General features: G+C 40.7%; 1 protein-coding gene across 4 annotated transcripts in view; it reads left to right on the forward strand.

The window, feature by feature from the left end:
- Positions 1–13159, forward strand: part of specc1 (sperm antigen with calponin homology and coiled-coil domains 1) — a 117655-nt gene that overhangs the window by 92242 nt on the left and 12254 nt on the right. For all 4 annotated transcript variants that reach the window (XM_012871237.3, XM_021320849.2, XM_012871238.3 and 1 more), the window contains one exon: positions 11099–11215. In XM_012871237.3, the coding sequence (XP_012726691.2) occupies positions 11099–11215 (117 nt within the window). The remainder of the gene's footprint in view (positions 1–11098; positions 11216–13159) is intronic.

Genomic DNA, 13159 nt, shown 5'->3' on the forward strand with positions numbered 1-13159 from the left:
CAACATTTCAGTGCCTCATTGCGGTCGGCGTGTTCTCCCTGCATCTCTTTTCTTTTTTTGTTCCTCCTTTTTAAATGCCTTTATTCTCATTCTTGCTTTGACGCACAGTCTGGTACTAAATCAAAGCACAGTTCTACCTTAAAAGTTTGTGAGGGTTTTTTTTTCTTGTAGTTATGCAAGCTTGACGTGACAGTAACTCCTGTCACACCGCTTGATGGAAAACGTCAGACTGCGCAACTTGTTGCTGCAGCAATATCTCCTCTTACAATCCAAATAACATGTTATTCTATCAATAAATGGACAAATAGTTATATCTGTATTTGAGCTTGTTATTAGAGCCAGATGCTGGGAAGAGAGAAAGAGACATGCTCGAGGCGCTCATGGCTGGACAAAGGAAGACAGTAATCAGACTCAGTCACCCTGCAAGAGATTCCCAGAGAAATATTAGACACTAGTTGACATTTGTTGTCTGTCGTCTTCAGCTTTAGTTTGGCAGTCGGTGTGCCCGTCGAACTGAACATCAATTATAGCTCATGACATGAGATTATTCTGAACAATGAAAGATTTTTCTTGCTAAAATGTCCAATAATCGCTTGATGGCTAAGAACTGAGGTTAGTTGTTAAATCTTAATTTCAGCTATATGACAGGAAGCCTTTTTTTACACCACAAACCATTCTACCCTTGTCGTCAGCTGGGTGTGTTTCCACTGTGCCGAGTAAAGGTGAGCCGTCAATTTAGTCTGCTGACGACGACAGAGACCTCCCACTGCAGGAGTGTTGCTGCTGCAGCCTCAGTGATCTGGGGACACAGACCTCTGATCCGCACAACAGCAAGGTCCAGAATCCATTTAAAGGAAATATGTAATCACACCAGTACAGCATTGACTTCAGATTGCACATAGCAAATATGATTTAAAGGTCTGTCACTACAAACTGTGTAAATGGATTTTAGAAGACCTGTGCATGTGCGGGGCAGAGAAAAAAAGTCCCAGTCATGATTTTACACAATAAAACTTTAGCTGATGATTCTGTTGCAGAAATGACACTTTATGGCGTATGTGAAGTGTTTCCAACTACATGAAAGGGAGTGACTGTATCAACAGAGCAAAGAAGTTAGCGATCAAGTTGCCTTTTCAACCCATAGTTTATTATGTCTCAGCATTTACTCTCTGAAATGGGAATAAAGTTTGTGGGTTTCTACAGAAACCCTACAACATCTCTTAAAGGAGCTTTACCTTTCGCTCTCTCCCTCACACATACCAGCTCTGTCTTGCCTCTTTCAAATGTACCATTAGAGCCCTGGGCTGATACAAGTGGATCTATCACCTTTGGTTGCAGAATGCATCTTGCAAGTCATTTCCCTTTTTTTCTTGTCCTGTGAGAGCAAGAGTTCAGTATAACAACAGTGACATGTTGACATTGGAGTCTCAAGTGTCAGTAAACAGCAGTAGGTGGCATGTCATTAGACGAGTGGCGACTATGTAAGGTAGCAGAGGCCACGTATTTACCATCCCCTGCTGCAATGTTAAACCTCTGTGTGTGCTGCTTTGTCCCTGCCTCAGGTCCGGCCGATCTCTGAATGCCATTTCTGAATTATCAGCGGCCGGAGATGACCTGGGCTTGTTTCATAATGCCCTTCACAACTAGTTTCCTATGTTGAAATAGAATGGTGCAATTTGAAAATGATAAAAATCTGAAAATGATAATCTAATAATTATTTGAGAATGGTACTGAGCTAACAATGTTATTAGTAAACTAACAGCTTGAGCATGTATCTTTGAAAAGCAGATGCCGTTTGGCACTGAAAGCCACCAGAGCGCTTAATTAAAGATAGAAAGAAAAATATCTGAATGTTTTTCAAAGTTAACTACATTCTGGTCATGCACAAATTATCTCCAGCTCTGCACACCAGTTGGCACTATATACTGTATACTTCTCTGCATCATAGGGCAACAGCATTCTTTTACGCTCTGTAAAGTTATGAATTTAGGTTTCAGTTTGTGTCATGATCACCTTTTAATAGGACATTCCTCAAATGACGTGACATTTACGCGTAGACAGCTCCGTTTCCCAGCTGGTCTGACGAACGTAGTGCAAACTGGAATGGCAACAACTGCAATACTAATCATTTTGGAAGTTGACGACGTCCCAGCGACTTCATTTCAACATGCTTTAACCAAGAAACACAGCAAAGAACAGCTCAAACGTTGGTTGAAATGTAGAGGGCTCAGAATGAGCGGAAAGAAACCAGTATTAGTGGAAAGGTAGGAGAGGCTGTCCTCTCCTCTCTCTCACAACGGATCAAACCCGAAGAAGAAACCCACTGAATCCGTGTAGAATTACAGCTACAATATTTATATGATGGAAAGCCTAACTTATTCCTTTAGATTAGAGTCTGGCAAGTTTAAGAAATATTGGAAAAATGAATTTTATATCACCACTGAAATCGGATTTTGTCATACAATACAAAATTGGGGCGAATTTGTGTGTTTATACATGGAAGAATTAAAGAAAGGAATGGGAATTCTTCTCTCATGTGGTTCTGTGAATTATGAAAAATGTTAAGGTTACTAAGGATTTTTTGGACCTCCAGCTCAGGTATGGACTGTAGAGAACTTGGCTTGGTTAAGACCACATGAGAAATGTATATGATGGATGTACAATAACTTTGAAATGCTTTCAATAAAAAGTGAGTTTAAAAAAGTACAATACAGCTAATACTAAGAAAAAAAATTTACCGGCCTATGCTTTAAATTATTATAGGGCTTACTGCAAAAAAACTGATTATTTTCTAAAGTTGCAAGTCAATTATTCTTAGAAGAAGAAAGAAGAAATCTTTATTTGCCATTGCGATTGTACATTCCGTTGAAATTTGTCTTCTGCATTTAACCCATCCCTCAGGGAGCAGCGGGCAGCTATCACAGCACCGGGGGAGCAATCTGGGGCGAACGGTCTTGCTCAGGGACCCACAGTGGCAGTCTGCCAGGATCAAACAGCGCACTGGCAACCTTCTCAGAGTTAGAAGGTTGCCAGTGCGCTGCTCTAACCACTGCAGCCCAGGAGAATAGCGTTTGCATGCTCTCCTTGTCAATGCTTGGGTTTCCTTTGAGTGCTTCAGCTTCTTCCTGCTGTCCAGTAACATCTGACTGTAGAAATGAGGCTCTGCAGTTATTTGTCTTTTGCGTTGGCCTTGTGATGAACTTGGCACATGTCTTGGATGTACCTTTTTTGCCCTGATATTGCAGGGGTAGTCTCCAGTTTCTATACTTGCAATATTATTTCACAATTCAGTAGGTTGATAAGCAACAAGTCAGTTGCATGAATGCATTTAAATTGGGAGAGGCAGTCTTCCAAAAACCACTGACAAGGAGAAATTTACTACTTGGTTAAAACTGTGTGGGCAAATTAGTCAAGATTTTACCGATACAATCAAACCATCAGCAGAGTTATAAGGGAAACTAAATACAGCCCTGGTGCGTTTGTAGGATTTTTAGGGGTAAAATTGACTTGACTTGTGGATCACCAAGTGTGGCCAGAGGTTTTAGCAGTTTGCTGGTCTGGAGTTCAGAGGTGTGTTAAAACAATTCATCGGATGCTAGACTTAAGCAATGACCAATTATAGCCGCTCAATCTGGTAAGTGTTGAAAGTCCATTGTCAAAGTTCAACATTGAGACCTCCTCACTTTGAAAAAGATTAGGTATGACATTTAAAATGGTTGCTTTATAGCCGCATAAGTTTTGTAAGTTTGCAAAGTCAAACCTGAAAAAAACACAAAACCTTTATAGCAATGTTCCCTGGCGAATTGACACCTGTTGTGTCGGACTACGGCTCCCAGCAAATTGTACAACACACCAAAGTAGAGATGGTTAAAAACCAAATTCAGTGATGACTCGACTTGTTTAGCAGCAATAAGACCTACACACCTTGTAAACTAAAGTTTTCTCTAGTTAATTGTCAGGCCCTTTGTCTGACAGCTAAGCCTTAGTCATTGGCCATCTCATGAAAAGCAACTGAATTTCTATAATAGAATAGCTGAATGGGAAAGGTAATCTCTGACGTTTTTCACCCTAGTCCAGCTTCATCCCAAGAAAGATTGAACTCTGCCAGGGCTGCTCCTTGTCACCGCCCTATCTCTGAGCTGTTCATGGACTAGAGCTCAAGGCCTGGTCATTGTAAAGACAATGCCTTTTTTCAGACCGCACAGTTTTGTTTGCATCTTAAAGCCATGACATTCAGAGTGTGTTGAAACAGTTCACGGCTCGTCTTTACCAGTTCTCAAATGGAGAAAGGTAACCTGTTCCCTCAGACTCCAGCCATTGCTCCAAATGTAAGATTTTTGAAAATTTTCCATTTGGAAAAAGCCATATTTGAAATGTTCACAAGTGGGCGGAGCCAAGTAGAGCTGGGCCAAACGGAGGCGGTGTGAAATGGGCTTTGGTCACAATATTTCCACCTGCGTTCTGCACGACTGAGAGAGACCTCAGCCAGGAGCGTGAATAAGTACAGAAATCAGCCATGGATTTTTATTAATGGCTACGTGTGGACTGAATCATGTGCCAGCTGCTCGTTTCCTCCTGAACACCATGAAGGGGGAGCAGTGAAAGTAAATATGTGAGGTCAGCTTTAGTGGGCCATGTGCTCAGATGTAGGTAAATGGGGAACATTGTAACCAGCTGATGCCTTATTTCTGCTGCTTGAACAGAACGGTGAGCTCCCAAATCACAGAGCAGCATTTTGGTAAAAGTATAGCTAACAAACATATTGAAGACTTTACATCAAGAGAGATCATCCAGAGTGGAGCTGCTAGCCCAACATTGAAAGGAATCAGCTGATTTGCTGTGGCCATCTGATCAGTATGCATCTTGGTTGCCACCATTTGGAGGTTTTCTAAGGATGTCCCACTGAGAGGAGACTAGTGTGAGACAATGGATGAATGGATAGTACAGTGTAATTGAGTGTCTGGGGGTCTAAGTGATCCATTTACATTTTTAGGGTGAATCATAGACATTACAATAGTTGGTTCCATTACTTATGAAAGGAAAGGGTTATTTAAAGTAAAGGTGATGCAAGACGGCATCATTTATTCATCCATTTTCTACACCTGCTTAATCCTTGCAGGGTCACAGGAAGAGACGTCTCTCGGAGTCAAATGGCATCATGGACAGGTCACAGGACCTCCACAGCAACCTGCTGTTTTTTCTAAAATAATGTTCAAACATTTTGTTGAAAAGAAGTGGATATTTTGGACCTTCAAAATGTATTCATTAAAAGTGTTTAGCGATCTTCACAAAGTGTTACTTCACTGAATTTTAACTTTTTGAAAGAGAAAGTTGTACAGAGCTTTTCCGCTTTCTGGTTTGGTGACAGGCAGAACCAGAGCAGGCTCAGTCCAACAAAATGTTCTGTCCTTTTCTCTGTCCAGCCTCTTTCTGCATAGACTCCCAATCCGCTCTCCTGCTCTCTCTTTCTGAACCCCTAAAAGCATCAGCTCTGCCTTTTGTGCCAGGCGAGACACTTCCTGTCGCTTGATGCTGTGTTTGCTTTTCTGAGCCCGCTCCCAGAGAGCTGTTGTTGTCCTCTGCTGTTTTAGCATTCATGTCTCTCCCTCTCTCCCCACACGGACTCCAACAGCCCCCTCTGCAAACCCCTTCCCTGAATTCAAAGCATACCTATTGACCCCCACGATTACGATGGGCTCTGTCCAGACCCTGTGACACCTGGAAACGCTGTCTCACGCAAACTGTCCTCAGAAGCCCCCCGATCGGCAACTATTTGTGTCTGTTTTGCTCATGGAGTGTGACTAACCCCCTGTTGCGCCCCGAATGTGATGTTTGTGCGTGTGTGTGTGTTTGTGTGTGTAAGTTTACATATACACCCCCCCCACGCTCAGTGCTGCTGAGCCAGCTGTGAGAGGGAGAGAGGCGGGGCTGTTGGAGGAATGTAAGCCGGCATCGCTGCACAGATCTGTCCCTCACTTACAATGGGTGGTGTCTGACAGAGGACCGGAGGACCTGCACTCTGTAGCTGTTAATAAATACGTCCAGCTGAGTGCGTTTAAAACACAGCCTGCATCTTTGTGAAGCAACAGGATATACCACAAGATAGACTTTACTAAAGCCAGTCCACTGTGATGCTGCACTGATGTCACCATGGTAACACCCACATACTGATATTAATAATGTTCTTCATTGGGGGATATTAGCACCAACTCATTTTGTGCAGTAGATTATATCTGAGCTGCAGGCTTGGATCCTATATCCATCCGTTGCATCAATACTGTTGGAGATGCAATGATAGGACTGCCTGAAATATTCTGTTCTTAAAGTCAGTTAATCCATTGTTCCCCCAACAAAACCACTTTCTTGTCCCGTCCAGTATTGAAATGATCTTAAAACAGGAATGGACAAGTACTTGTAAGTTTCAGGAGAGAAGCATCTTCCTAAAAACGTGGATGGTTGCTTTGAAGGCGATCAAATAGTTATAGTTCAATTTATAAGAACTGAAAATGGTCAACTAAGAGGACTGGTGTCCTCAAAGCAGGAACTTGAGATGGTTCTTTATGTCTTTATTTCCTCTTGTCAAGACTACTATAGCACACTTTTAAAAAATTGTGTGCATCCTAAGCCGGTGTCTGTCTCAAAAACAATCTCACCACGGTAACTCGCAGTGACAATAAATGATTCTTGATTCTTGAAATGCTGCAGCGAAACTCCTCACTGGAACAAAAAGAAGGGCTCGTATAACTCCTGTTTTAATGTCTTCTGATTGGTTTACCTGTTCAATATAAAATTGTATGAATGCCAATCAGTCAGATGTTGTGTTGATGCCAGTATAAGGTTAATACATTCAGAAAGCAACAAGATTACATCTTGGCTGAATGGCTGAGGTGAAGAAAACTTAATTTAAAAATGCTTTTAACCCAGAGGAGACCTGCTGGGTAAGAATACCTGCCTGACGTTTCAAGGACTGTAACTGTATTCTTTTGATTTGAGTAAGAGAGTAAGCATGAATGACCATAACTTAAAACTGTGTTATACTAAAGTAAAATTATAAAACAAGCAGGAAATATGATCAATAACGCATGCAGCAAAAACCCAATGTGGATGAACAATGCCAAACTCACCTGTAAACTTAAATGCCAATTAAAGTCAATTCCAGTTTATATTTATTTAAGAATTAGTTACCACCTCAGCTAAATCCCCATTAACATTGGGTCATTGAAGTAACAAGCTTCAATTATCTTATCAACCATAGCTTCACCGTACACTCAAACTGTGAGGTTTCTCAGCTTACCTTATGGATCTGCAGCACGACTTCACCTGTGTCCTGATTTTTGCTAGAAACTGAGAAGGGTAGAATGTTAACACAAGTGTAGAAAAACTAATTTCTATACCGTCAATACATTACAAATGATCACGTCGCTAACTAGCCTAACGTTAGCCGCAGTTGGCCATCACCGCATTACATCAAACTAATGCTGCTTGCCCTCATAGTTGTGCAGATAACTCGGGATATAAAATTTAAATTCCTCATTACGCCTGCTTCTTGGAGCAGGAGACCAAGCATCAGCGATATGATGGACATCGCTGAGAGTATCTTAGGCAGCTCCTGTAAGCATCTAGTGTAAGATATTTTCACCAATCCGGATAGAGACTGGAATTAAACCAGAAACTGGAATGCCAGCTTTTAGAAAAAGTGGAAGTACGTGATTACGTCTGTGTATAGAGTCTATCAAGCTTCTCAGGCCCTGCATGGTCAAGCTGCTTTGTATATTACAGCATTGTAATATACAAAGGTACCAGGTGTAAAACTTGACTGGACCCAGACTGTTGTACCTTGACATTGCAAAGTCTTGAGTCATTTGAAAAGCAGCTGAGGAAACACTTTTCTTTAATATCCTTTTCTTGTTATGAGTTTTGGATTCTCTGGGTTATTTAATATTTGTTTTGCCTTTGTGGTAATTTTTCTTTCTTTTTTTCCAACTTTATTTATTGAACATTTTGAACATAAGACAGACATTATTGGAAAAAAATCAAAGTATCAATACAATCTCGATGTCACAGATCTGTCAACCCCCAATCCACCCTGGCTTCCCACCCCACCCACAGGCCAAAAAACAAATAAATAAACAAACAAAAAATAATATATATATATATATATATATATATATATATATATATATATATATATATATATATATATATATATATATATATATATATATATAAATAAAAAGTATAAAGAGAAAAACAGATCAAAAAAGGGGTAGACATGAATGTAAATGTAGATAGATAAGTAGAGATCATGTTGGACATTCAAGTCCTTTGTGGTAATTTTTCTTTTAATTTTCATTCTCTCGTTTGTGATTTTTATCTGTGAATGTAAATAAATGAAATATGATTGCTTATACAAATACATCTCAAATGATTAGAATATACTGGGGAAAAAATATTTTGTGTCCCTCATTCCAGAGAGTGAAACTATAGATTCTCAACAGATTGAGTTGAATATTTTGAACCTTCACTTTTTGTAATTTGGATGATTATGGCTTACAGACAATGAAAACCCAAAATTCTGTCTCCTGTCTCCAAATTTTAATGCTGGGAATAAGTTAAATAATGGAAATTCATGGTAACCCACCCTAATCATCTACTTAAATCGGAACAAAACACCAACAAAGGTTTCCTGGGCCTCGAAATAGACTCTGTCTGGGTCAGTAGGCGACACAATCATGTGGAAGACTGCTGACTGGTCAGATGTTCAGATGAGAGTCATTGACATGCTCCACAAGGAGGGTACATCACAAACACTCTTTGCTAAAGCAGCTGCTCTGTTTAGAGTGCTGCATCCAATCATATTCATAGAACGTTGAGTGAAAGACCAAACTGTGTAGGAAAAGGTGCGCCAGCAAGGAATAACAGCCTTGAGAGGATTGTCAGGGAAATCCCATTTAAGAATTTGGGGGAGCTTCACAAGGAATGGACTGAGGCTGGAGTCGGTGCATCAAGAGCCACCACACACAGATGAATCCTACAGGTGGATTCATGTGTGTGTGGAGACGAGCTGTAGGGAGATGCTGATTTCATGTTCCAACAGTGATTGGCACCTGAATAAAATGCCAAAAGACCAAAAAGTGCTCTGATGACCTTGGTATTACTGGGCTAGCTGGGCCTGCAAGCTGGCCTGACCAGTAATCTATGGGGCATTGTTAAGAAAGATGATAAACAGATGACCTGAAGGTTGCAACAAAAGCTACCTCTGCTTCCATTATACCTGATCAGAACCACAGGCTGATCTCCTCCAACCAACTCATGCAAAAGGAGTCCCAACCAAGTATTGAGAGAGGGAAATTAACATACTTTTCAGAAGCCTGACATTTTATTTTAGACCATCTTTTTTTTTTTTTTTTTTTTTACTGATATCATGTTATATTCTAATTTTCAAAGACGCTGAATCTTCAGTTTCCAACATCTGTGTGCCATAATCATCAAAATGATATAAAGGCTTGAAACACTTTTCCTCTGTGTAATGAATCTACAAAATATGAATTTAGCTTTTGAAAATTGGTGACAAAAAACATTGAACTTTTTCACAAAATACTTTTTTTTTTAGATGTACCTGTAATATGTTTTCTTTTTTTTTTTTTTTTTAGCAAAGTTGGCCAAATATAGATATATCCATCAGTGACCTTCAGTAGTTACATCATGACTAGCATTATATAAGTGTTTCACTTCCTTTCACTGTATTTACCTCCTCACCTTGAGTGTCTGGTTTAATGTTGATGCCAACAGGCATCCAGACAAATGAAGACGGCCAGAAATACCCCATTTGTCTACGATTCCTTAGAGCTCAAGGGTTATTTATTATTGCGCTGGCTGAGTGATTTAAAATTTTTGTCCTCGGGACTCAGAGTTGTGCTGTTTTTCTATCCTATCAGGCAGTTAATTGCATTCACCTGGCGTCACATATATGGATCAGTCACTGATTAGATTTGCAGAATGAAAATCCGCAGCGCTCCTGTCCTGAGGGCCAGGATTGAAGACCACTAGCTTTGAGCAACGGTAAACAAACACGAGGCAGAGCGGCACGTCTTTAGCATCTCTCTGGAGCTAATTCTCTGTGTACAGACGCAACAGATTGACTCTGAGATATTTATTGTGCTGCTTTATGCCCAAAAACATATCTTTCGGTGCAGCAAGTCCAACCTTATTGTTTCATGCTTTTTGAGTTATGAAAACAAGGCTTAGTTTCTTTTGGAAACAAAACTTGGCGCCCAGGTTGGGCTGGGCTGCACAAATCCAAAGCAAATTCACTGGACTTCTAAGGAAAGAATAGTTTTTTTTTATTTCTGGATGCACAATACTTTCTGCTGTGACTTTGCTCCTGCAAACCGACATGTCTGCACTCCTCAGTCGCGGCGTGTGCCAAGCGTTCCGTCCAATCACAGTAAACTGAGATGTTATAATTGGCCATGAAGCGGTTTCAGGAATGTAAGAAGGAGAGCCTCCTCAGCTGCAAGGCCGGTTCCCAAAGCTCATGAGAGGGATGAAACAGGAAGAACCCCGTAAATAACTTATCTATCCAACGGGGAGTGTGCAACCTCCAAACAATGGCCCGCAGGAAGTCTTTCCTTCAAACTCCTCAAGACTTGTCAGACCCAGAATACACTGAATGGCCGTGTACGAGGTGACAATTCACTGCGAATCCCACAAACAAAAACAGCAGAAACTGGACGTGCTGCTGTGCACGTTCCTCGCCCTGAGGGCAGATCACAGACCTCATCGGCTGCAAACGGAGTCTAGGAAGATCCTCTTACCTTCTGCTGATGGAAACACAATCAGCCAATAATGGAGTCTGAAAACCCAGAGCGAGACGTAATAGCATTAAATTTTAATTTTCATGTTGTTTTCTGTGGTTCTATGACTTAATGGCTTTTTCATGGGCTGTTCCTGTTGCCAAGAGGCAACTTGCTCTCTCACCCAAGTTGCTGTAAGGTCATCATCGTTATTGTCTATGACTTAATCCTGTGTTGTGGTTGCTTTCTCATCTCCTGCTGCTGGTAATTAATAATAAAAAAGTACTTTTCTCTGTCCACAGAATATTGATGTGACCAACTTCAGCAGCAGCTGGAGCGATGGCCTGGCTTTTTGTGCCCTGCTACACACCTACCTGCCTGCTCACATCCCTTACCAGGAGCTCATCAGTCAAGATAAGGTAGAACACAACAGGAAGCCAGAGCACTCTGTTCATACTGCGAAAAACCGCCCTGTTTCCAAAATACAAAAACTCAACGCTTTCCTGCATGCGGGGCAGACGGGTGCAAAAAAATAATAATATTGAGAAATGAAACAAGCGAACATCTGAAATTCTGTACACAAAAAGATTGAACTTAAATATGTGTTGCCGGCTTAGCCTCCTCATTCCTCAGTCTGTGTTAAAGGAATATACAATTTACCCCTCTACTGCCATCTTTCTGAACACATCTTGATTATAAGACCTAATTCCACAACATTTTGTTATTTATAGTGGGTTATGCAACTATTCAAACCCCTTAAACGATTTAACAGCCACAAATTTTGACACATTTTCCTGTGGTTTTTGTTTGTTAGAGACTAACATGTAGTAGCACATAAATGTGAAGTTAAAGTCAAATTATGCAAAATTTTTACAAATAAAAATCTGAAAAGTTTGGCATGCCTTTGTAATAAGCCCACCTGAGGTATCTTTATGTAGAACCAGATTTCTCTCTCAATATGGTTCTGAGTCTTTCAGGTAAATCTCTATCAGCTGCTATGCTATCTCTATGCTTTAATGTAAGCCGTGGCTCTGGCTATGTTCAGCCTCCGCCCAATCCCAAGCCTTCTGGAGTCTAACGGGTTTTCTTCCAGGATTGATCTGTATTTACCTCCATCAGTCTTTCCATCTACTGCGATCAGCGTCCCTGTCACTGCTGAAGAAAAGCTTCGCGGCATGATGCTGCCACCACCGTGTTTCACTGAAGAGATGTTGTGTTGGGCATGTTGTGCAGGGTTAGTTTGCTGGGTTTGTATGCAGCCCAAAAAGTTCTGTTTTGACCTAAGTTTATAAAAAAAAAAAAAAAATGTTTTCTGTTTCTGAAAACTGGCCTGAGACAAACTGAAAATTTACTCTGGATATCTTCTAACAATAGTTTTCTTCTTGAAGCTCATCCATAAAGGTCTGGTTTGTAGAGTTTGTGACTGTCATGGGGAAAAACTCTTTCTTTGTGAGCTGTTGATCTTTGCTGCTCCTCCAGAGCTACCACGACCACCAGCTGCTGCTTTAATAAATACACTTGTTCTGCATCCTGTCTTCTTTAGTGAACAGCCAGTTGATATATTGGGATGTTGGAATACATTCTGAAACTATATAACCTTTTCCTTTGCCTCCAGAGTACAGCTACACTTTGTAGATCTATCACATACGATCCAAATTAAATAAACTAAAGTGTGTAGTTGTACTGTGACAAAAGGTGGAAAGCATCAAGGGGTGTGAATATCTTAGCACAGCACTGTAACATTAGGCAAAGAGAGCTCAAACCATGACGAAACCTTTGCAGTTAGTGTTTTTTCCTCCCGTTTTAAGCGGCATCCACTCAATAAGTGGGTCAGTGTTTCATCAGCACGTAATCAGGGACTCAGCTCATCAAACTTAAGTGATTGGAAATCAATGCGTTTATTGAAAGCACACTGACATTCAACACGTTTAATACATCCAGGCCCTTTTGCATTTTTTTTTACCTCATTAGACTATAATAAAAGATGCAGTTTTCCATTACTACCCAGATGATGAACTTGGATAAATTAGAGTAAAGAAATAAAGGGATGAAAAAAAAAACGTTTACGTGTTGCTTAAAAACAGCTTTATTGTGATGGACAGCGCCTCATTCTTTTTAATTAAAGTGTGCGTGACACAGGTTGACAAGTGTGACATTTTGGTAAAAGGAGGACAGACAACGCGCAGGTGCAGGCCCCCTGCCTACACGAATAATCCCTGACACCTTTAACTAAGACGCCGAGATACTTGCATGACTCGCAGCGGCTTCTACACCTTGGTGAGCAATTCCTTGTCGGTTCTCATCAGAACATCAGAGTAGCTTATACCATACGTTCTTTACATTGCAAAACCCACTTTGACTAG

The sequence above is a fragment of the Fundulus heteroclitus genome, chromosome 11 (genome assembly GCF_011125445.2).
Source record: "Fundulus heteroclitus isolate FHET01 chromosome 11, MU-UCD_Fhet_4.1, whole genome shotgun sequence".
In the NCBI taxonomy this organism is placed as follows: Eukaryota; Metazoa; Chordata; class Actinopteri; order Cyprinodontiformes; family Fundulidae; genus Fundulus; species Fundulus heteroclitus.